General features: G+C 39.1%; 1 protein-coding gene across 1 annotated transcript in view; it reads right to left on the bottom strand.

Moving 5' to 3' along the window:
* The window catches only part of XKR4 (XK related 4), an 86,444-nt gene extending 62,474 nt beyond the window's left edge, over window positions 1-23,970 (bottom strand). Inside the window, exon 1 of the mRNA XM_026842599.1 lies at window positions 23,796-23,970. Coding sequence (XP_026698400.1) covers window positions 23,796-23,919 — 124 coding nt within the window. The 5' untranslated portion in view covers window positions 23,920-23,970. The remainder of the gene's footprint in view (window positions 1-23,795) is intronic.
* Between the last annotated feature and the right edge of the window lie 435 nt (window positions 23,971-24,405).

Below are 24,405 nucleotides of genomic sequence, written 5' to 3'. Positions count from 1 at the left end.
ATGTGTAAACATGGCAGACACCAGCTGGTTCCAGAGGTAGTTATTATGGAAGACAGAACATACTCCTGAATGTCAGTCCACAAAATCATTAACTCAGTGAATGCATTTTCATTTTTGCAGTATCCGGACCATTAGATGACAGGGCAAGATTAAAAGGAAAAAAAAGACGAATTTAATCAGAGCTTTGTGAAGTGTGTTAATTATCTACAGGGGACAAGCTGCTACAATGAAAGACTGTGGTTTAAACTCCCTTTTCTGAGACTCTGGAGCTTGCATTTGTTCCGAGTGAGCAGCACGTTGGGTAGGGACTCTGGAGTAAAACTAGAGTGGATGTGTTTTGTGATCAGTGGACTGTGTAATGAAATACTGATGCAATGTATTTCCCTTTTTCTGCAGGGGAGTCCCTCTGGGATAGGATGTAGCTACATTTGATATTTTAAAGAATTTAAAACTGGTAATAAACATGTACATATATTTTTCTAAAAACCAGGTATGAATTTTGATGCACTATTTATTATGTGTGGAGTCGTTTCTTTGGAAGCACTATAACAAATCTGCCTTGCTATGCTTTCTTTTAGCAGTTTGGAATTGAATTATATGCACACCATGTATTAGCAGCCCCAGAAAGAAAGCTAAAGAAGCCAGTGGAGGTGCACAAAGAAGCCTAACCACTGCAAGCCTACACGACTACTCCTTTGCTACAGCCTCCTGCTCATTCTTCTCTGTATCCAGTTGCTTCCAGCTTCCCCTTCACCCATCTGTACTATGGGTTTCCAGCAGTATATTTACTCAGTGTGGGTTTCTGGTAGTACATTTAGTATCAGCGATGTGAAGGACAAAGTCTGACCTGGATTCCCGTCTCTTTTTTTCAGCTTCTGGTCTAGGTACCCTGTGGTACCTTATTTAACCCCCAGACATTCGGCCAAAAGCCACCACAGCGCTTCCAAGCCTCCTCCTGCAAGGTCAAGCCTAACGTTCCCCAGCATCCCCCTCAAGCCGGCGCTTAAAAACTGCCAGAGCCGTCCCTTCCCTTCTCTCCCTCCCTCCCGCTCCTCAGAGCAAACCGCGACGCGGCACTGGGCGGCCGTACGACCCCAGCGTAGGACGGCGCTCGGCGAGCAGTATAAATTAATTAAATTCATTAATATAAATTAGTATAAATTAATGCACTGGTCAAGCATTAGAAAAATATATAGGATTAATTGCAAATGTGACCTGGGTTCCTTGGCCTAAAAGCAGTCCTCAGCTTAATGAAACTCCTGGAAAAGTCTTTGTTGTGGTAACTAAGAAACACTTTGTGTACAATGAGTAAACAGTTCTATAGTAGAGGTGGATCGTATTCTGACTCAATCAGATTTCATATCTATTGACCTATTTGTCAAAGACTATGAAAAGATGTTTTTAAATCCATTCAGCACATTAAATTTAAATGCCATTATGGTGATTTTTGAGGATGTTCCACCTAATTATGGGTATTTTGAAGGAATATAAAGCATCAAAACTTCTAATATTAGGATGCTGACTTTAGTATTTACACATGTGCAGATATACATGTCTTTGTGAGCCTGTGTTGATAGTATGTCCTTGATTTAAACCTGACTTTTTAAGGAGTTTAGTCAGGGTGGAGACATATTCTGAGCTAATGTAGGAGGGACAAAAGATCTTTGGAAGTCATACAGTCATTTTGCACAAGTGACTTAGTTGACAGGGAGTTTCTGGAAGGAGCAGTCTCAGTTGTGATAGGGAAACAGTGCTGTGTTTCCTCACCACAAGACAGATTTTAGCAGATCCTAGAAGGTCTCACTGTTTCCTGAACTCTGCTTATTTATCAGAGCTGTCACAATTGTTAAGATGAGTTTTTAAATAAGCTTTCATTATGTAGTCACCTCAACAAATGCCTAAAGAAAGCAATCCTGGGCAACCTTTACAAATGTGTTCCTCTCTACAGCTTTTGTGTAGTTGTCATCCTAATCAATACCTGAGTAATTGAAATCCTCCAAGATCACAGTTGTGACCTTCTGACTGCCCTCTTTCCTGGTCTACTTTTTCTAACTCCTGTAGGGGAGGATAGCAACATCCAGAGTCAGGGGCTTTGTTGTCCTAAATGCTAACCAGCCTGCCTCTGGTGTGTCAGCCAAAAGATATCCTCTCCTTACAAGCTCAGTAGCATCCTTTCATTTTCTGCTTCTGAAATCTAGGTACCATTTTACACATTAAAAAATAATACATCTACTGATATTTCTACATGCAAGATGAGATTACATTTTTTATCATAATTTGGACATGCTTTTTAAGATCAATAACTCTTTTTATAATTTTGATAAAAATAAAATCATGGTGCTACCCATCCAGTCTCATTTCTTATCTTGCTTTCCTTCTCCTGGTAGTGAAATGCTCACCACAATGTGAGCAATGGTAAACTTCAGGTGAACTGAATGACTCCAAGATATTTCCCTGTAAGTTTTTTTTTTTGTATTATTCCCAATGTATTTAGATGCAATTAAATTATTTTAGAAGCCTGGTACTAGTAGTTACAAAAATTATTTTTTAATGTAAGACAATAGAAAGTTTTAAATTATGTAGTTAATAAATCATAATGAAATCAAGGTTTTCTGCAAGCATATTTTTTTCATATGTTCAAGACTTTGTAGTTTACAGGAGAGAAATATCCTCAGTGCCAAGAACTTGAGACTTAAAACTTCAATTTGGTAATGAGAGACAGATCCTTGACTTCACCTGGATTCCTCAGTGAAATCAGCAGGTCTGTATGGTGTAGGAATCTACAGAAGTCTTGTTTCCAGACTCAGTATACACTCATGATGAAACAGTAAAAAGGTGGTATTAGACACTGTTGGCTTGGATGGAATAAAGGTATATAGCAATAATATTTTGGCATATATTTTAAAGTTATGTTTCTGGTCTTTTAAACCAGAAATTTAGTAATGGCTTTTTTTTTTTTTTTTTTTTTTTTTTTTTTTAAAAAAAAAAAAACACAAAAAAACCCAAACAAACAAAAAAAACCAACACCAAAAACCAACACTTTTGTGGCTTTTGTAATGCATTTCAGTGCATATAAGGTTTGGGAATGATTTTCATATATTAGGAAAGAACTGAAAATAAAGCGTTCTACCACTTAAAAAAAAAGTGATGGTGCATCACATGTAGTACTAGAGGAACATGTAGGACTGTGACAGGCTCTGTATATTAAACATTTTCATGGATTTTCATTTTGCAGTAGGACAGCTCTAGAAGTATCATAACATAGGACTGATTTGTATTCAACACTGCTCTTTCAGATGAGAAATATCTCATTTAGATTTTTTGAAGACTTAATTAGTTTTGAACAAATTTTATCTTAGAATTTTGTAGTTTGCACTTGATTAGTTATTTTTTCTGAGCTATTCATAAGTCTTAAATGTTGAAAATGTTCTATTTGCTTTGGGGAATTAAGCAGATTGCTAGTCATCAGAATTTATGTTTCCAAGACCAGTCTTAAGTATGCTTTTTTCTTCCTTCATATCTTCTGATTAATCAGCTTGAAGTTGCTGAAGTGAAGTTAGATCTCTCCTTTCAGAATTACTTAATGAAGGGGTTTTCCATTATTTGTATCACTTGAATAATCTCTCACAGTAACAACAATATCTATCTGAAACATAAAAGATTCAGCTAGCAAAACTACCTGGACATAATCCAGGCTCCCTGGTACCGTGTACCTTCAATTTACTGATTATTTCTGACCAATATACTTCAGAAACAACTTCACAGCTCAGGCCTCCTTGGCTCTATTAGCCTCATTTTTATTTGATTTGAAATCACTCTAAAGGTAAGAAACCATGCTAGCTGCTAGATACTATCTGTTAATTGCTCCTGCAGATAACGAGCACCCCAAGGGGCAAAAAAGGTTACAAGGCCTATAGAGACATATCAGAAATGCATAATTTATGCCTCTTCCAGCAGTTAACATTGCATGTTCCTGTGTGCAAAGTCTACCTTACGCTGTTCAGCCTCCAGCATTTCAGGCATTTCATTAAACAAACTAGTGAAACCTCCAAAAACCTCCTTAGGGCATTTTCCTCCTAAATCCTCTTCTGTCATATGCCTCAGTTATTTGATGGTGAAGGAATTTCTGTTTCCCTGGGTTTTTGTTCCTCTCCTCACTTCTCCACTTGCAGTCCAAACAAAGTACCAAGTCATGAAAAGTGTTTAAAATAATTAACTTGGCATCTTGTACACCTTGATTGCAAAGCAGGAATTATTATTACAAATGAGCAATGCCTGTAGGACCTTTGATATAATTGTTGTTTTGTTTATGCTGACAAAGTATAATGTTTGCATTTTGTTATTCAATCGTTATTAAGATCTTTGAGACAGTGAAGATATGTCTTCAGTATACAAGACACATTTATAATTATTAGAACAAGAATTGTAAAATGTAGTGCAAGATCTGCACATGTCATGCCTGCCTGTGAGAACCTGTTAAACCAGGCTCTACATACGAATGAGCCAGATATCTCATATTCAATCCCTAGAAAACCAGTTTCCTTATGCATGCCTCTTTGATAAAGTGTTTGCAATACAGACACTTGCAATCAAGCAGTTTTAGCTGGCCTCTGTACTTGTCTCCTTTGCCCCAACAGTTCTCTGAAACAGCTGACAGACACTGGTTGGGCCTGTGTTGGTCTACTCAAATGATCTGGTTGATGAAATCTCATGTATCTTCTTATTCACTGGATTCAGATTGTGTCTGCCAGTATGAATTAGACAATCCAGCTGTACAAGGATACTCCCAAGGTATCATATTGGAGCATTTTCTGTACAAGGCTGCAAAGCTCATCTCGTGGCAGGTGGAACAAGCTGTTCCTTCCTCGGAGAGCAGCACTCTGTCATTTTTGAGGGCAGCCTAGATATTGTAACTCACTGTATGACCTATAGCAGTATTGTCACAAACATTTGCAGTGTCTCTCATTGCTGCAGTTTTGACACACAACTGCTGTGAGTTCAACCAGGAGTTTTTTAAGTGCAGCATGCTATTTTCACTCTAAACTAACTTTCAGCTTAGTCCTGGGTGATAATGCAGGAAAACTTTTCATGGTGAAGGAATTCAAAATTTCTCAGATCTTAAAGCAATGCAGACTCCTAGCATGTGCATGGAGCCATGTGAAAGCTCTCTCTGTAAATTTTTCAAGCAACTATCTTGCACTGAAAGATGTAGAAAAAGTGAATGTGTGTCCATTTCCATTGATTTTAGCCATCTTAAAGTCAGACATCGAAACAATATTAATTACCTGGGCTCCATTTCTTGTCCATGGAGAGAAGTGAGAATATCTATAGGGTAAGTCATCTCACTTATATCAGATGTCACTCAAGAAAGATGTCCTTCAGGTGCCTCTCTCTTAATTGCCTATAAAAGTAGCTTAAACAGGACATCTAACTTCTAAGGAGAACTACAGTTCAGTGAGATTAATTCCACCCTTAACATGCAGTTTCCTTACTCTCATCTTCTCACTTCAGCAAGGTATTTAAACATATGCCCAGTCTTCCACAATTGAAAAACTGATCACATGGACTGGTTTAAGTATCTTGTCATACAAGGACTCAATGGTTTCTTGAACTGAATGCTTAACACTGAGATGTGGCTGCCTGTTTATGCCTCCAGACTCCAGGCTGCTTGTTTATGACACTAAGTCTCTTGAGCTTTCTTGAACAGTAGTGTAAATCTTTGAGAGGATAAATGGAAAAAAAAAAGTTCTAATTTCTTGGTATTTTTGAAGGAAATACATGGCGTCATTTACTGCCACGCTCTTTGCTGCATTCCTGACTAAGAGTTTGAATTATATCTGCTTTCCTTTGCCTAAACATTTTAAATTTATTTATTCTCTCCAGTTATTTACTGAGACTGTTTTATCTAACTCTGTTAAGTGTTCTGGGACACAGATGGTATGAAATGCTCCACACATAATAAAGACTCATTGTTCAGGCAGCTCCCATGGCAGTTGATGGTAGAGATTACAGTGCTGGGCCATAAATTGTATCAGTATTGTGTAAGCAGGATATTGTTGACACTTGATGTTCCCAATTAAAAAAAAAAAATACAAAAAAGTGTCATTTTTTGGGCAGCTTCCAATGATTTCTTCACATGAGAATCTAGGGAGCATATACAGACAGTTGACGTCTATCTGTTTGGTGCAATGCTTATTTCAGGCAAACTTTTCCTCTGCAACTGGCTAAGGAATATCTAGTTTAAGACAGTTTTTTCTCTCTTGTTGACCTAACTGTACGTGTTCTTGCATAAAACTCCCAGTGATGACAAGAGGAATTGGATATTCAGAGCAGTATCTGTAAGAAGGTGTGGATCAAAAGCCCGCTGAAACCAGTGGAAAACCAAGCTCCTATCCAAGCAGACAACAGAAAGAAGAATGTTGTTAAAACAAGCTCATTGGAGATAGCTTGAATTCTGGCAGAAAACAAAACAAGCCGAAACAAATGTCAGCTCATTTAATATACAAGTCAGAAGAAGAACCTGAGCCAGATGATCAGTGATGTTTGAGAGCATTGGCATATTCCACCAGAATCCATCTAAAATAATTGCTCACAGTAACTCTGTGATGGTGGATGATGTCTGAGAAGCATAACTCAAAGTCACTGAGTCAAACTGAACCCGAACCTGAGCCAAAACCAGAGCAAACCGGTGTTTATCAAGAACCAAAGCTGAACCCAAACTGCTAGTGTGAAATCTTCATGCAATTCCCCTGTGCCCTCCCCAGCATCAGATGCCCATGCTGGGGGCCTGGTACCCCAGAGATTGCTCAAATAGTCCCAGAGTGGTGGGGGAGCAGCCTGCTCCTGAGCGACACGAGGCTGGCTGGTGTGCAGGATGCAGATCCACTTGGCATGCTCATCGAGGCTCACAGGAGCATGGCCCCTGACGTAGATAGCAGGAGAGACTGCTCACAATACCTGCAGGTCTTATAACAAGAGTTACACCGTGGGGTGGGGTGGGGTGTGTGTGTCAGCTGAGGTGACCGGTGTGGGTGGGACCCCCGTGGGCTGTGTTATGCAGGAGTGCAGGCTGTGCTTCTGCAGGCTGCTCTGGGGCATGGGTACCGCTCATAGTGCCAGTGTTACAATTGTTCTAGAAAGCTATCTTTTCTTGGAAGAAAAGATAAGGGCTGTGTGCTTTTCTTCAGCATAATGTTGCTGAAGGACTCAGCCCCCCCAGTGTCTCACACTGGCTTTGAGCAAAGCTTGCATAGGGATGAGAATTACAATGTAAGTTAAAGTTTGGTAGGTTAGTTACATGCTTGCACTCTGCTGGCTTGTACCTTTATCTGTTTCCCTCTTTCTTCCCCTCTCAGAACAGCACATTTCTGCTATTTTAGATCTAGCTTTTCAGTATCCTTCGGTTATAGCACTTCATGGCAGCGAGAAGGTATAATTTTAGCATATTTTAGGTTTTATGCCATGCTCTCTTGATCTGTCTCCTTACATCCTTTCATTCTTTTTCTCTTAAGCAGAAAGATAAGAGAAACCAGGCACTAAAGAAAATTAATACTGCTCCCTGACAACAAAATCTAGAGCCAACTGTTGCAACCAGTTTTAATTTGAATTCCCTGATGAAACTCTGAATCTTATTGGGACATAAAACCACAGAGTCTAGAACCATTTATGATCAAGCACATAACTACTGCTTTTTTACTTCCTTTTCCTTGCAATTGTTTAAAGGAAATTTTAGCAGAGATGTAGACTTCTGCCAAACCTATATAGCTTTTAGGACATCCATGTGCAGGGTGAATTCTGTCTTGATTGAGGAGAGATGGGCACGTTTCTTGTGTCCCAGCTGGAGGCCAATACAGATTTAGTGCCTTTTTACCTAGAAATCTTTAATCTTAGTGCTGAGTCCCTCCACACATAAATACATGAACCACTCTGGGCAGTTTGCCTATTCTTGCCTCACTTTGGACAGTTAGATGACATATTACTAATTTTTCTTCATTATCATTTTGTGTTTTATAGCTTAGTATTGTTTCATGAGTTTCTTTGTGCTTCATTGCAGGAGAGTGAGTTTGGAGATCCAAATACATCCCTTCTCATCCAACACCTGACAGTCCTTCCACTACTGGGAGAGGCCATAGTAAAAACACACTGTGAGTTGTACCATTACAGCCTTTGTAATGGCTTTAGAGGGCTGAACATATTTTAATGATTGTATAAAGGACACTCAGAAGCTAAAGCATCTGTTTTTGACAACAGAAATACTGGTTGAAAGAGTCACCTCCCTTTTCATCAAAATTTATAACATTGTCTTTAAAACCAGCATCTTCTGCAAAATGATGGATGGAAACGTGTGTTTGTGAGGGGGAATGGAAGGGAGGACAGGAAGGAGGAGGAAATAGGATTTGTCACTGTGGATTAATAAACCAGATAAATGAATGTTTGGGCAGTAGTGCTTAACTGGAACCAGCATCAAATAGTCACTGCAAAAAGTAATAAACAGTTTAGCACTCACCGGTGAGGTGCTAATGAATTTGTATGTATGTTTTTGTGTCCATACGGGGGAAGCAATCAAAAACTAAATATTAGTTAGTTAATTAATATGCTCCTTAAGGAAAGATTTTGTTCTTGCCCATCATACCAGGCAGCAAAAATGTAGTCTCACTTACAAGTATGTTCACATTCTGATGGGCATGAGATACTTCAATAAAAGAGCAAAAAAGAAAGAAAATCTGTGTTCCAGACAATCTTTTTTTTTTTTTTTTAAGAAATACATATCTTCAAAATTCAGTAATGATTTTATGGAGCTTATTAATGGAGTCAAAAAAGCATTATCAGTTGCAAAATACCTTGTGACTGGATTATTATTAGACACAAGACTACAAGATATTAATGGTTTCACATAAGGATATCATAAAAAGACTCACAAATATTTTCATGGCTTTCAGTGTTCTATGATTTCAGCTTTTTAATGGGTCAGGCTGTCATTTGGGTCAACAGGTATTTAGACAACTCCTCTGTAGCCGTATTTACAAACACATAACTGCAATTTTTTTTAAAGTTACAAACGCTTATCCATTTGAAAAGCAGATTACCTATTTATGTGCTTAACTACGGATCCCTTTTCCTAACTTAAATACTCTATTTTTAAAGTGTTTGTCAAACTAACGGGTGTTTGGTGTGTTACAGGAAGAAACCAAAATAGCATCCCAAAGACTTGACCTAAAAGTCTGGTGTTCTCTTCATTATATTCCATCTTCCCTCAGATTTCAGATCTTTTTCTTCTCTCCTTCCAGACTTGGCAGTGGAGACATTTGGCAAAGTTTTCTGTACAGTTCTTGGGACCAGGAATTTGGTATCTGAGAACCATCTTTCCATAGTCTTGACAGAAGGGCTATTTTATTTCATGGCAGGTATGGCTCATATGTAGAAAAATGTGTGAAAGTTTCTCACTGATATTCTCTTGTAGTTGAAGAATTTGTTCTAAAGATTACTCATGTTAAGATATTTGTCTAAACATCTTCTAAGATACCTGTTCCCTATTGATGAAACCTTGAGCAGGAGAAAAAAAAAGCCCATAATGCAGAAGAGTTCCCAAAGTGTAGTAACAGAAGAACATAAGACAAACCAGCTGCACTGGACTTTCAGGACAGCTATTTCATTTGTGTTGCTGATAACAACCAGTGCAAGACACTTAACTGAAAGGTATAAGAAATTCTACAATAAACAGTTCAGGAAGATCCTGCCATGAGGAAAAGGGCTTTTTCTGCCCCAGGAAACAGAATTCTGAAAGATAGAAGCATGTAAATACCTCCAGAATGACTGGATTGTAATAATTTGCTGTTAGAATTCTGAATATTATTATTAATAATAATAATAAGGTTCTTCAATCCTTGGTCACCCCTTACTGGTTGCTTGGCCTCAGGGATACTTTATGATAAAGGGATACATTATAAAGGCTAATAGTTTAAAGAGGGGATACATTATAGAGGCTAATGGTTTAAAAAGAGCACTTTATATAAAATTTTGACTTTACCACTGTTCAATTTACTGGTCCTTTAGTTTTCATGTTAGGTGAAGTATGGTTGATGTGCTTTCCTAGAGATCACTTTCAGCTCTGAACATTTTATCCAGCTGATCTCTCCAGAAGAGCTTTTTTCAAAGCTCAGTTCATTCTCATTGCTTCCCTTGTGTCTCAGCTTCAGAAACAAACACAGGACCCCATCTGTGGGGAAGCAGATTTTGCTACCCTCTTACATTTAAGCTTTTTTATACTGAGAACCCTTTCATGGAGAGATAAACTGGGATCCCTTTTTAGATTGCTCTAGGTCTTGGCCCATGTCCTTGTTCAAGCCTCAGCTAAAAGTGAGTTTTTACAGCTGGTAGAAGTCATTGAGAATTGAAATTTAGAAGTGAAATGCTGACACCACCTTCCTCATTACAGCATTTTGCTGCTTCTGTCATGCTGCAATCAGCCCGGTATTGTAAGCGTCTGTGTTGTGAGCCTCTCTGATCTAAACATTTGTTAGCTTAAAATATCAATTCAATTGCAATCCATTATGCTCTGCTCAGAAAACCCATCTGGCTCCAAAGCCTGCTGCCACACGATGTGCTGCTGCTATAAAGCCAAAGGCCTGATTCTGCCTTTGCTTGCATCGCTCTACATCTCAAGGAATGTCATTGAAATAGCTGAAAGTGAACCACCCCAGTGCAGGTGTGGGGAATGAGTCAGCCAGGTGTATGGCTACATCATGAATGCTTTCCAACTTGTTTTCCCAGTTTTGCTGCTGCCTTGCTACCCTCATTATCAAGGAAGTGAAATTCAAAGTCTGAAAAAAACCCACCTCAAAACCAGAAAATAACATTGTATTTTTTCTGGAGGAGATGACTGTAGCCCCATTTCTTTCCTGCTGAATCACCATTCAAGACACTTTCAGGCATTTCTGAGACAGCTCTTTAAAACAAAACTGACTCCATAGGAGTGGAAAGTAAAATCATGCTTTTTAAAGGAAATGCCAAGAAAAAGATATAAAATATGCATTACAACAGAAGAAGCACTTTTTTATTGCTAACCATTTTAGCATCTATTGTGCTTGCAGGTGACAATACCTGATTAAAAACCTCTGGAGGAGAGTCCTGGTCTCATGGCGTGCCTATGAGGGACTACAGTGGGTCTGAAGAAAAGACACAGGAAGCCATTTTTCATTTACTGTTGCCTTGGACTCACGTTGCATGTTTTCTGCCTTCTGCTGAGCAAAACCAGCAAAGAGCCCAGTTACCTAGGAAAGCAGTTATGTTTTGTGCTATATATAAGTAATGAGGATGACAAGCTGCTATGAGAACCCAGAGAGTAAATGCTACCATGCCACTTAGGGTCAGGATCAAGAAGATCACCAGAGCTCAATTTTTTAGGGCTTTGGGGCATATTACTTCTATTAAGCTTCATTACCAAGAATGACTAACCTAGGAGTTCAAAATGAGCTCTGAATGCCTTTCTGTGGCACAAGAGACCTGGGAAAGATCCAATTTAACTAGATGGTGCACGAACAGCTCTTTCCTATCTATCCACCTTTCCAGTGATAATGAATCACTCAATACATTTTTCCACAGAGCAGGAAGGAGAATATGAAAGCTTCGAAGGCACTCGTTAAAACCTGAAAACAGCCTGAAGTTGCATAAGCTTTCTGAGGGCTTTGACGCAGGGGTGGCAGCAGATGGCTGAAGGAGGGGTACACCCCATCGTTCGCTTGCCCCTGTGATGGGGACGACAGCATGGCTCACGAAGCAGCCCCTGAGCTACCGCAGATTTTAGCACAGCATAAAACAGTAAGCTGAAGTGGGGGTTAGTTTATTTAATTTCACAGACTGAAAACTGCAGCGAACCATGATGTTTTTTGTGAGTCAGTCAGTTGTCCCCACTGCCGGGGACACGGCAACAGCCTTGCTCAGAGCAATACGGTAGCTGGCAGAAGGGGCTTGTGGCTGCTGATCTCTGCTACACCTGAGTCCTGAAAGCCCCGTGGTCCCAGTGCCAAGTACCTGCAGGCTGCTCCTGATCAGTCTCTTGGCCACTTTCTGACCCTGCGACAGGGTTGCTGGGTCCTCCCGGTGACACTGGGTGAGTGCTCCAGGAGCGTGCTGCTGCCAGAGCTCCTTGCAAAACCCTGTGACAGTCCTGGATGGCTGCTGGAGGCTGACAGGGAAGAATGTTTGTGGCTGTGCCAGGAAAGCCACATCAAGAGAGGATTCAGTTCATGCTTTTGACTCAGTTATGTGAGAATGGAAGAATTCCTCTATACCTTGAAATATCCACAGGGTGGGAAAGAGCATGCAGATGCAGTGGCTATTAAATGGAATGGACTGGGTTCAGTAGTGATTCAGTAGCCTCATATCACGAGATTCTTCCTGCCCAGGATATTTAACTCATGAGAATCACACTGGCCACCCATGCACAGATGATATGCTAAATGCCCCAATCAAAACTAAAACTAGAAATTATCTTTTCAACTGTAACACAAATGCCATTAGTTATTTGGTTTTAAATTGTATTCTTCACATAAAGAGAACAGAATATAGTTTACCACTTTATTAACTGACACACTATGCAAAATAACACCCACAGGAAAAAAAAAAAAAAAGTATTTGGAATTTATTTTCATTATAATTTAGTTAGGGAAACCAAAAACTAATAAAATACATTTAGTAGGTTTGTATCCCCATTAGGTTAGGTAGAATGTCAAGCCTAACACAAAAGAGAGCTATTGTAAAACTATGGTCCTGTAAACCCCAGCCCAGTGAATAGTCTTCGTTTATGAAAGCAGTTCCACTGACCCCAGTGAGAAGGTCTCACAGGGGTGACCCTCCTATGCCAGACTGGACCTTTTGTTTGAGTCTCACTGTAGCATTGGCTGTTCATTGATACTTGCAAAACAGCACAAAGCAATAATGCAATGGGTTTGGTTTATGTTTGCAGTTTAATACTCACCTACTGTATGCACAACAGAAAAATACTAGTTCTTATAAAATAATTTATAGATACTAATTTCCATAGGTGATTTCATCATCTGCAGTTTATCAACTAAACTTGAATTTCATGCAAGACACATTTAAAACATGCAGTCCCACTTTGATTGTAACTTTCAGCTAAAATCACTCTCAACAGAAAAGATTACTTTTCTAGTAAATATTTGAAATTTTTTTTTTTTGCATGTAGGCCAAAAGATGCAAGATGAATAAGGGAAGGGATATATCATGCACTAACAACAACAACAAAAAAAAAAGTCTGAGAAAACTTCAGATCTATGTATTTGGAGTAAAGCTGGACATGTACATGTAGCTCTCTTGACTGAAGCTTTAAAGGCCACTGCAAGATGAAGAATTCACATTAATTCTTATCTTTGCAGTATTGTGCAGTCTTTGGGCAAGACACAATCACGACTGAAATTTCTCACTGCTATATTAGACACAAGAAAGCTTTTTCTGTGCCAAGCATGCATCACTTTTTTCCCACCCTGAACAAAACTAGTCATAGAAAACACAGTAACCCAAAACGAAACTAGGAATTTGTTCTTTGGTAAATGTGCTTTTAGCACAACAAAAAGGGAGGTGAAGGATATGCCACTAACTTTATGACATACACCAACAGATAAAATTCAGTGTGTAGGCAATATATCAGGCTCTCAGAAACTAAATGCACTACTTTGTGTCTCAGGCTGTCTTTACCACTATGTATATATTAGCAGCTTTGTGGTGCCACTATTAAATTTAAAAACCTGTAGATAACCTGAAAGTAATTTTGGTGGGTTTTTTTTGCCATTTTCCCCAACAGTAAGGAATTTCTTTTCACAATACCTCCAGGCTCATACTGATCTTAAAGCCTGGACCCATCAGAGGGGAGCAGCTGGTGCACTGGAGGGCAGGGCTGCCCTGCAGAGGGATCTCAGCAGGCTGAGAGGAGATGCAAAAAGACTGACAAAGGCAAAGGAAAACTCTTGCATGTCCATATAATTTTGAGCCCCCAGTACAAGAAAGACTTTGATAAACTGTATCGAGGGCCACCAAGATAATTTGGGGGTGAAGCACACAGCATATGAGCTGGGTTTGTGTAGCTCAGTGAGGGCTGGTAGAGAGGGGTGTGAAGCAAGGGGAGAGATCTAACTACTATTTTCTCCTATCTAAAGGGGATTTAGAGGAAAACTCAGATAAACATTTCTTAGACATGCATAATGAAAGGACAAGAGGCAACAGTCACAAATCGCATCACGGGAAGTTCTGATTTGCTGTAAGAAAAGAAGCATTCACCAGGATGTTGAGGACTGTACAGTTCACCGAGAGAGCGTGTGGGATCTCCATCCACAGAAGTATACAAAACTCAGAGACATGGCCTTGAGGAACCTGATCTGTTTTTGAACATGGCCCTGCTTCAAGCAGGGTTTAAACTAAATTATGTCCTGAAGACCCTCCAACCTAACTTATTCTTTGATTCTGTGACAAGTTAAGAAGTGTTCTCTCTCAATCTGTATGAGTTGGAAATGCCACCCACAGGTGAGATTATCAGCTTGGTACTGGGACAAGATGCATCAAAAAAGCCTTGAGAAACCAATCTTGAGATCGTGTTTGTATGCAAACAGACGTTTATAAAAACACATAATTCTTTCATTTCAGACTGGCACAATACAGACTGGCATGTACTACAAAATATATGCCTAAAGTTGGACTCACGTATATAAATATATGACAAGATTTTTCAAAATTTAGTGAAGGAGGCACCCACATAATATATTTGGTAATCAGCTGATTTACTGAGGCTTTTCAGTAGGATTTTGAAAATTAACTGGATACATCTGTATCTGCAAATGTAGCTAGGATATCTAATGTGGCCAAAAGAAAGAAAACAAAAAGAGTAGAAGTAAAATGTATACTAAATCTTCCTGATACAGGTTTTAATGACTTTTTTCCTATTAAAATGACATACACAGATTTTGTGCTAGTATGTTATGAAGCATTACTGCCATTCATTCAGAATGACCTGCATAGTATATTAATTTTTCCTGTGATTTAATGAGTGGCAAAAAATGGCCATGAGTGGCCAAGCTCCACAAATGTTATTTTTTGCATCATGTCACAAACTCATATTGATGCTGTGGTCTTCTTATGGCCAGTTAATAGGAACTAAACAAGAATAAAGATACCAGCATGAACTCAGTAAAAAAGAGTCACCAGAACATATTATTTGGGAAAAAATGTTGGACTCTTGTTCCTGATGTTGCTAGAGGATTTAGGGGTTTTTATTGCACTTAAATAAAGGGAAGAAAAATGCTCTGGCTACAGAAACATCATGGATTCGTAATCATTCCCTGGACATAGATACTAGTAGGGAGCTGGTATTCAGAAAAGATGGAAATAATGGTAAAAGCTGTGTGTGTGAATGGTGTGTCAGACTGATGTTTCAGAAAGGGATCCCCAATAAAACAGATTCTGTTTGCATACAAAATTACTTTGGGGAAAGATAGTGGGTAGTTGTTAGAGTCTGCTGTAGAATTCCAGAGTTAAATTTGGATATGGATAGAGACATTCAAACCCTTATTACAGGAAGAAATTCTGCAGAGAATTGTCTCATTATGGCAGACTCCAATTTCTCAGATATAGACTGGAGAACAAATGCTACTGAAGGCAGCCCAGATATTCTGGAGTGTGACAACTGACAGATTTTCTGACAGAAAGCAGAGATGCTTCTTTCTAAATTTGGTTACAGAAAGTATTGAGGTTGTTATAGGACAGCTAATTGTAAAAAATAGCATTGGATCACATGAATGTTGGTCTAATTTAAATAAAATGGAGGGATAAACAAAAATAGAACTGTTAGTAAGTCTGTCTATCAGAATTTTAAAGAAATGAGTGAAGGCAGCAGAAGTTAATTGTTCAGGGACTTCTCTGAGGAAGAGACTTGGATTTTCTTTAAGGCAAAACACAGAAGAATTTCTGGAGATTTTAAACCCTCCAAAATAAAAATAACTTCTGGAAGACGCCTAAAACTAAAGCAAAACCTAGCTGTATGCAAACCCACCTTGGAAATGGTGCCTAGGTGGAAATGGAAAAAGACGATCAGCAATAAAGGCTGTGCCTTATAGGTCAATTTTCAATAAGGGCTCTCGAAACAAGGGCTTAAAGACGGAGTCAGCTGATAAAAAATGAGAGCAGAAAGGAAATCTACATTATCATAGATGGAAGCAAAACTCGGAGCTCCTTGTTTTCACCCAGCGTAACCAGAAAACCTCTGTTTCAGGATTCAAAAAAAGCTGGCGTATGAAATCTTGCTGCTGGTGAGAAGCATCTTAAGCAAGTCTTTCCACTCAGAACTGGTGCCATGTGACTGGAAAAGAGGCAGTCTGGTGCATTTCACAAGTACCTGGCTGAAACAGGCCTACAATGTAGGCTTCAATACAGTACGTAGCTTTAGAGCAGCTTTTCAAGCAAAAACTAATTGAAAATGAAGGTAAACATAAAAGAAGATGAAAAATAACAGATAACTGCAAAAAAATAGATCATAAGAGAGCCACAGAGTCTAGGCTAACTTCATATCTTTCTTTAATAACCACTTTCTCAACAATTAAAATGTGGCAGATCTAATCTATCAAAACTTTGGATGGTGGTTACCATGCTAATGGGAAAGTATTAGTGAAGCTTGAGATCATGGGTATTAGTACAAGATAGCTAAGACAGGTAAAGGAACTAGTTAAAGAGAGATACTACAGGATTATGTTGAAATGCTATTGAAAAACTCTTAGGCTGGAGTAGGGTCACTATTACCTTTTCCAGTACTGATTACCCTTGGAACTAATCTTGTCTGAATATGTCTCAGTGACCTTGGTTTTAAAAAGTAATACACTAATAATGTTTGGGGAGACATTATCAATGTAGTAAAGGAGAATGATATGTGGAAAAATCAGGAGTACCTTGCAGGCTAGAAAAGTAGAAATGAGATGAAATTTCATTACATGCATTTATTTGCTAATAAATTTTTTAATGTAATTGAAGCCTCATCAGAGTGACATGACACCAGAAGAGCCTGTATGTTTCAAAGAATCATAAAATAACTAGGATTAACCAGTGTGATGCCAGAGTCAACAGAGAATTACAAGCCTAGATCATACCCAGTGAGATACTGCCATGAGAAGTATGAGAGCTCTGGAGAAATGTAATCTGGAGTACTCTGTACAGTCTTGGTCATTCATATTCACCAAAGATTAATTCAGACTGGAACCAGTGAAGGGAAGGTCTATGAAGATAATCAAAAGAATGCAGAGGAATGATTCTTACTTTCCCATCAAAGTGTCTCTTATTCCCTAATCCCATCTGTCTATCACAACAGTCCCACAGGGGAGAGCAGTGCAATGCCTTGACTGGAAAGATGCCTATTTGGACTAGCTGGTGGCTGGTGCCTAACAAAAAGAATAACGGTTGAAGTTTGCTTTTCTTTTTAGTGGAGGCTCTCATTTGTCTTCTTTTCCTCTGTTATGACTGCTTTTTTTTCCAACATTTAAAGAAACATAATTATCTTTGAGATGTTGGCTGTTCTTTTATATTTGATTGAAACAGTACAATGAATCAGAAGTTCTTAAAAGTCAGGACTGAAGAACAGAAATGGACTATATAATCACATGAACCTCATTTCCTTAGGGAACAAGTGTAAAAACAGGGATGACACAAGAATAAATAGGGACAGACTGCTGATTAAATTAAAAAGGCAGGACAGCAGCAGCAGGTCTCTATCAATCAGAGAATTAAACTTCGAACTGGTATATTAGATACAATGGTTATAACTAGTTTTAAGATTGTAATCAGGTTATGAAATGGATTATATGACATGATTGCCTTCAGGAAGTCCTCTCTTGTCCTATCAGAAACAAGGGTGTGCTAATATGATAGCTCTATCCTAATGAGTACAAGATAACATTTTAAGATTTGCAAAGGGGCCTACAGATCAGTTTAAAAGTCATTTGCAGAAGACACATTTACTCCATAGTATATCATATTTGTTCATCCTTGTCACTGAAAATCTGTTTTGCCAAGTTGCAGGCAGAATCTGTGACTATTGCTCGCTCTGCTTTTCTTTCTCTCTGGAAAGGCTGGGTGCTGGTCTGCAGTGGTGCAGAACCTTGACAGCACAGTGAAAAGTAGTGGCAGCTTGCCCAGAACTCAAGTGCTGCACCTTATTTCCATACAAATATACATTGAATTGTATAAGATTTTCCATCAGAATTTTATTTTATTTTTTTAATGTAAAGAGCACTGCAGATGTAGGCAGCACAATCCAAAACTGCTGTGAAGGTAACAAAAAATGAAAAGCTGTCTAAAAGCATAGCATTGTCCTCACAAAAAAAAAAAAAAGACTTAAATGAATTTCAGTTTATTGTGCTGATATGAAAAGAGTTTGAATTCCTGATTCATGAGGATGAGCTTTGCTAGATTTTTTAATGAACTAGCTAACACAAAATTTCATTCTGCCAGATAAAGTTAGGACCTATCAGCCATGTCATAAACTGCTAGCAGATCTCTGAACTTCTTGTTCAGCTCAGGCAGGAATAGCAATTCATTTGGAATAGAAGGACCAGAGAGGGATGCTTAGTGGCACTGTGAACTTTTGTATGTTGGCTGCAGTGTCAGCAGATGATCAGTGTAGGAGTTTCCAACAGAGCTGGTAGAAAATGGGAAAATGGTTGGCCAGGGAGATTTCATGGAAATGCAGTTTCAGCAGAATCCAGCAGCTCTATGGGAGTGTGGTGACTTCAGTGAAACTTGATGAATTTATAAATTGTTCTGAACTTCTCATTTTGCTTCTGCACTACTGTCAGTCTATATTAAGAACTGCAGCTTTATATGATATAAACTTTGATTAGAGTTTGATTAAACTTTGATAGATACTTTGATTAATAGCACTGTATGAAGAAGCCAGAACAAACTCCTCCAGGGGCTGATGAAGAAAAAAATGTCAAGTGCTGACTAGCCAGCATAATATGCAGTAAACAGGAATGAGAAGCTAATCTATAATTTAAACAATGTGTTAATTAATACAGCATCAATAATGAAATCTGTGGTAAATCCAGGGAGTAATCTTGTCTATCTGCTCATCTAGGAGCAGCTAGAACACCATGCCCTTGTGTAAGAGGACAATAACTCCATGCTAACGGACAGGAGTCTCTTTACAAACAGCAGGATTTTTTACTTGCTGTTTTTTACTAATTTTAAGATGGGAAGTCTCTCTAAAATCAAATGCCATAGTGGGAAAATTGAAGGAAGTAAAAGGAGAATGCAAAGGGATGACTGCCAGTCTATGGGTGTGATTCCAAAACAAGGCGTCACAGAAAGGGACAGCCCTGACCTTCATTATCCACCCTGACGCCATGTGCCCCCTGCCTCCCCAGGGCTGGCATTGCTGGTCGTGTGACACCTCCCCTGCCCCAGGGGGTCCAACTGGGTCATGGTGAGCCTCAGTGAAGTTAGTAATGGGGTAAATAAAAGTATCCGAGAGACCCAGCATGCAGCCATGGGAATGCCAGCAATGCAATAGAAACACACAGCTTGGGTGAGGTGCCAGCAGGACTCTCCATGATTAAATCAAAGATTTTTAGGGCTGGCTTGCAGGTAGGTTGGCTTCAAGTGATTTCAGAATAGCCAATTTGCCGGTCCAGGTCTGTCTATAACTTTGTCAATCCTAAAACCTGTCGAGCCAGCAGAGTAAATGTCGTAAGATGTGGCCATTATGCTGGATGTCCAGAGATCCAACCAAGGAGGAGTCTTGTAGCCTTCAGACTGATTTTACTGTGTCAGCAAATCTGCCTAATAGTTTATGGCAGTTTATCAAGGAAATGTTTGCTTTTATATCAAAGACTGAAACTACTGCTAATTTACTAAATGGCTTGGATGGTGGAGGCATTTTTAAGGGAATTACACGTAACCTTCTGAATTTATTGGGGTAATCCAATAATCCAGACACTTTCAACTTCAGTATTTCAGTTCCCTGTGACTTGGAGGTAGATCCAGTGCAGGACCTGGTTGCCCAGCCCTGGGAGCAGAACTGAAAATGTGGGGTGAATGGCCCAGGCCCACAGGGAGTTTTAGGCAGTTGTAGAAATGCTACAAGGCTGGCACTGAGATCAGTACCAGTTAGACTATTGCTGTTAGACTGTTTCTGGTAGCTGAACTACCTCACCTACAAACAGTTCAGACACTTCTATCCCCATATATGTCCTTATGCAAACAGATGGATGCAGGATGAGCACCAGTTGTTTCCGTGGACTTTCTGTTCTTGCTCCCCCCACATGCAGAACTACCCCATTCCTCATACAGTTCCCACCAAGAATAGGACTGGTGAAGCTTGTGGCTCCAACCATGAAGCTGCTTAGAACATGACTTTTCTACAGAGTAATTAAAGGAGACGAGAAAGAAAAAAAAAGGCAAACAAAGAAAAAAAGCAATGCAGTTGGGAGGTGCTGCTGGTTCAGCAGAGAAATTGCTGTGGGAGTGCTGTGCTCAGAGCACATGAAGAGACAGGAAGGGAAACTAACTCCCATGAGGAAATGACTGAGGAATTATTTATTTTCAAGGCACATCTGTCTTCTAGAGAGTAGATATTTCTTCAAACCCAAAGGAACAGCCAGGGTGGAAAAGGTGGACATAATGGGGAGTTAGCACAGCTCCAGCTTAGTCCAGCATCATACTGAAGTTGTTTGTCTTCCTGAGGAATGAGCACTGAGAAATCATCAGCTTCCCCCATAAACCATTTCACTTCTTCCAGTCTGGAAGGGACCTGGCTGCTGGTTGTTGGCAGAATAAGAAAGATCATTGACTCTAATTGTGCCAGGTTTGATGAAGTCTTAAAGAAAAATCAGATTTTTAGATAATAATTTAGATACTGTTTTATCAATACTCAGATTTGTCTGGGTGCCAATGCAGAAGAGAGATGACATTCCATAATGACTGTCTGTGGCCTCCCCCATAAGCATTATTCTGCTGCAGCAGTCATGGTACAGTGGTACACAATCCTTGCTAGAAGTTTATATTTCAGTTTTTTAATTCGTGCTTGGGGAGCCCAGGCAAGTGCTAAAGGATCCTGTGTGCAACCTCTGGGCTTTTGAAGTGGCCCTCACTGCAGTGTATGGAACACTGAGAGGGGAGGTTTTGCACACATTGCTCAATATTTTTCTTAAGGATGTATGTACGTGCCTGTATGTATTTCTTACCTTGATTAGCGGGGCTTAATTAGGGCTGAAATAAGAAATAATCCACACCTAGCCAATACCCATTACAAATTGGAGAATCTGCAGTCACAGTGACAGCATTCTGTTGGGAATTACACTATTTTGGTGCATTTGGAATAGAAAATATACAGTTTTGTTAAAAAAAATATTTATCAGTTTTTCTTGCGGTCATTAATGGCTTGATATTAGAAATACCCTGCTTACAGACCAAGACATTTCCAGTATCATTCATTTCCCATGCCAAATTTGTGGTTTGTGATGGAAGTGTACTTTTAAGAACGTGGACCAGTGATGGCACTTATTAGTTGTCATGATAACTTTGTCCTGTGGGACAGAGAACTAAAAGAACAATAATAAAACTCAAGTAGCATTCTCTAAACAAAGAAAATCAATCAAACACTCTGTTTATTGATCCATGCTAGAAATCTCTGTAACAGGCTCAGTGACTGGACAGCTAGCTGAAGCATATACCTTATGGCTAGGCCTTTTAAAACACCCAGTTGTAGCATGATAATACTGAGAGAAATTACACTCTCTTTATGCAGCCTCACAGCAAATCTACCATCCTATAGCGCAATGCATTATCTGTAACATTTCTTCAAAAAAGGAGAGAGAACACAAAAAGGATTTTCACAGCTGACTATGTACTAAAACATTAGCTTTCATCAGGGGAATATAATGGTACTACCGTTTAAGAAAATGCTACAACATTGTTTAAGTTTCTTAGTTGTTTTTTTTTGGTTTTTTTTTTTTTTTTTAAATGGAGCCTTTTCTCCTCAGAAGATGAAATAAAATGGGGGAAGAGAGGATAAGTAAATATTTTCAGCCTTCTCAGCTGAAATCCATAATTATAGTTTTATTCCTTTCTGGTTTCTGATACATAGATTTCACAGAGCTGATTGCAGGCTTCAGGAACCATTTTTGCCTTTTAAATGGAAGCATTTCAGGTTTTCTCTAATTAACAACCACTTGCAGAGTACATCACAGGCTTAGTGCCTACTCACCAGCCACATTTCTCATAGACAGATCTGTTGTTGCACTAAAAGGAGGGCAAGAGGTCTTCTGTATTAATAGTTTATGAAGATAGCTAAATTACAGCTGACCATACAGTATTCTAGCTATGTTCTTCTCCTAAGCCTCTTTCTGGAATCTCTTTTACTGGGGGGACAAAGCTTCTTGAAGTGATAATACCTTCTCCTGAATGATAGCAGTTTGGACCAGTTGGTGTGGGGCAGCATAATTTTGAGAAATAGATGTAGGAAGTGCTTAGGCAACCTTCCTTGTACAGAGCACCAACTAATTAAAATAGAAACTTTGGCATTCTTTTCCCCTTAAGGCGACAGAGTTTTAGATCTAAAGAAACAAAACCAGAATATACAGAAAGCAGGACAGCTGTTGTTAGGCACAGTTCAAAGGGGAGGTAAATGACAAGCCTCTGATTTATCCACAGGAAACTGCCCAGAACTGAGGTCTTTACACAGTTACCTACTTTGTTCCCAGTCCTTTTTCACCAGATCAGTCTCACTTTCATGTTACTTGTAATAAGATAACTAGACACAGAGCTTCTTGGAGCAAGGTGCTGTCACAGTTTTATCTTGTACAGTGGCAAGAACGAGTTGTTTTTTAAAAACAAATGGCAAACCCACTGCATTTCCTTCCTTTCCCTGTCTTTTTGCTCCTCCTTCCCTCCTCCCTTAACTCCTCACTGCCTCATGACATTTGTGTCACCTTCTGGATCCCATTCATTCTTATTCACCTCATTCCCTTGCCAATAATTTCTGCCCAGGTGCAGCCATATGGCAAAACAATGGTGCAGTACGAAAGGAAAGCTGTCAGGAGGTAACCAAAAGGAGCATCAAAAAAGCGGCAGAGAAGGAGATATTCTTATATTTGTATTGCTGACTGACAACCACTATGGCAGGATATGCATTCATTTACCATTTTAAAGAAGAAATCATGCTTGCTGAAAGCATAAACCTTAGAAGAAAGCCCAGAGCTTGAAGGAATGAATATTGTTGTAATGCTCAAGAGCAGCTGACTTGTATTATTTCAGATAAACATAGCTGAGAACTGATGGACATGTATTCCACAGACAGTGGCATTTTCCTCACAGAATAGCTGTTTTCTGCTGTGTCATCTTCTGTTTTGCATAATACCATATGAACTTCATTACTGCAGTTTGGGGGGTTTTGAACATTCACAGAAAGAAGCACAGGGAGAAGAGCAATAGTTTGATTGATGTAGTTTTCACATTGGCCCAGTGGATAATCATAAGAGCTCTTCTATTACAAGGACAAGCAGAAAGCAAAACATTGTAAATCCTACCCATAACCCAGGGCCAATAAGAAAGGCTAAAAATTCCAACACCACACGCTTTCTTGACAGAGTCATTGTTAACAGCTTAATAGCAGCTAGCAGGCAAGATCTGCTCTTATGCCAGGAGTACAAGACACACAGCATTTTGAACGAAGGGTAAATAATGTATGTAGAGAAATTACATTTTCCTAAAAAGATAAAAACCAAATAGATTAAATGAACCCCTACCTTGGAGAGCCTGAAGTGTGCGAGTCTGTACAACAATACAGAGTTGCAGGACCAGCTGTGGTGCACTTTCCAGAAACGTGGCTAGCAAATGCAGCATACTCACATCTGCATACTCATACACCATTTTCCAATAAAACCGCCATCTGTCATTCTCTCCACTCCGTCGACTCCGGATACCCAAGTATATTGTGTGAAAATACCTAGAAATAAAAGGCAGAGGTTATAGAAATGAAGAACAATATTTTACAGGTAGCACTTCTGCTTGGAAATAACCAGCATTTTTTCAATGTACTTCAAAATAATGAACATTTATTTAAAGGTATTATTGTACTGCAATTTATAATAGTTGATGCGATAAGAGTAAACTAAACTGAAGACAAGACTTGCCTTCATAAAACTATTTTAAAAGCTTAGCATTGTCTTATTAGTTAAATAGGATTCCTCTCAAGGACTCAGTTTTCTGAATTGAAACATAAGGAGGATGTGTTGATTATATGGCCTCCATCAGAGTTTTTTCAAATAATGCAGGGAAGAAACCTGATTCTGCAATGTTCTCTATTCAGAACCTGCAAAGAACTGATCTCCTTTCTGTGTGGCTCTATGTGGACTC

This window comes from Athene cunicularia (genome assembly GCF_003259725.1).
Source record: "Athene cunicularia isolate RWA chromosome 2 unlocalized genomic scaffold, athCun1 chr2_part1, whole genome shotgun sequence".
Lineage (NCBI taxonomy): Eukaryota > Metazoa > Chordata > Aves > Strigiformes > Strigidae > Athene > Athene cunicularia.
This window is presented reverse-complemented; position numbering and strand designations above follow the sequence as displayed.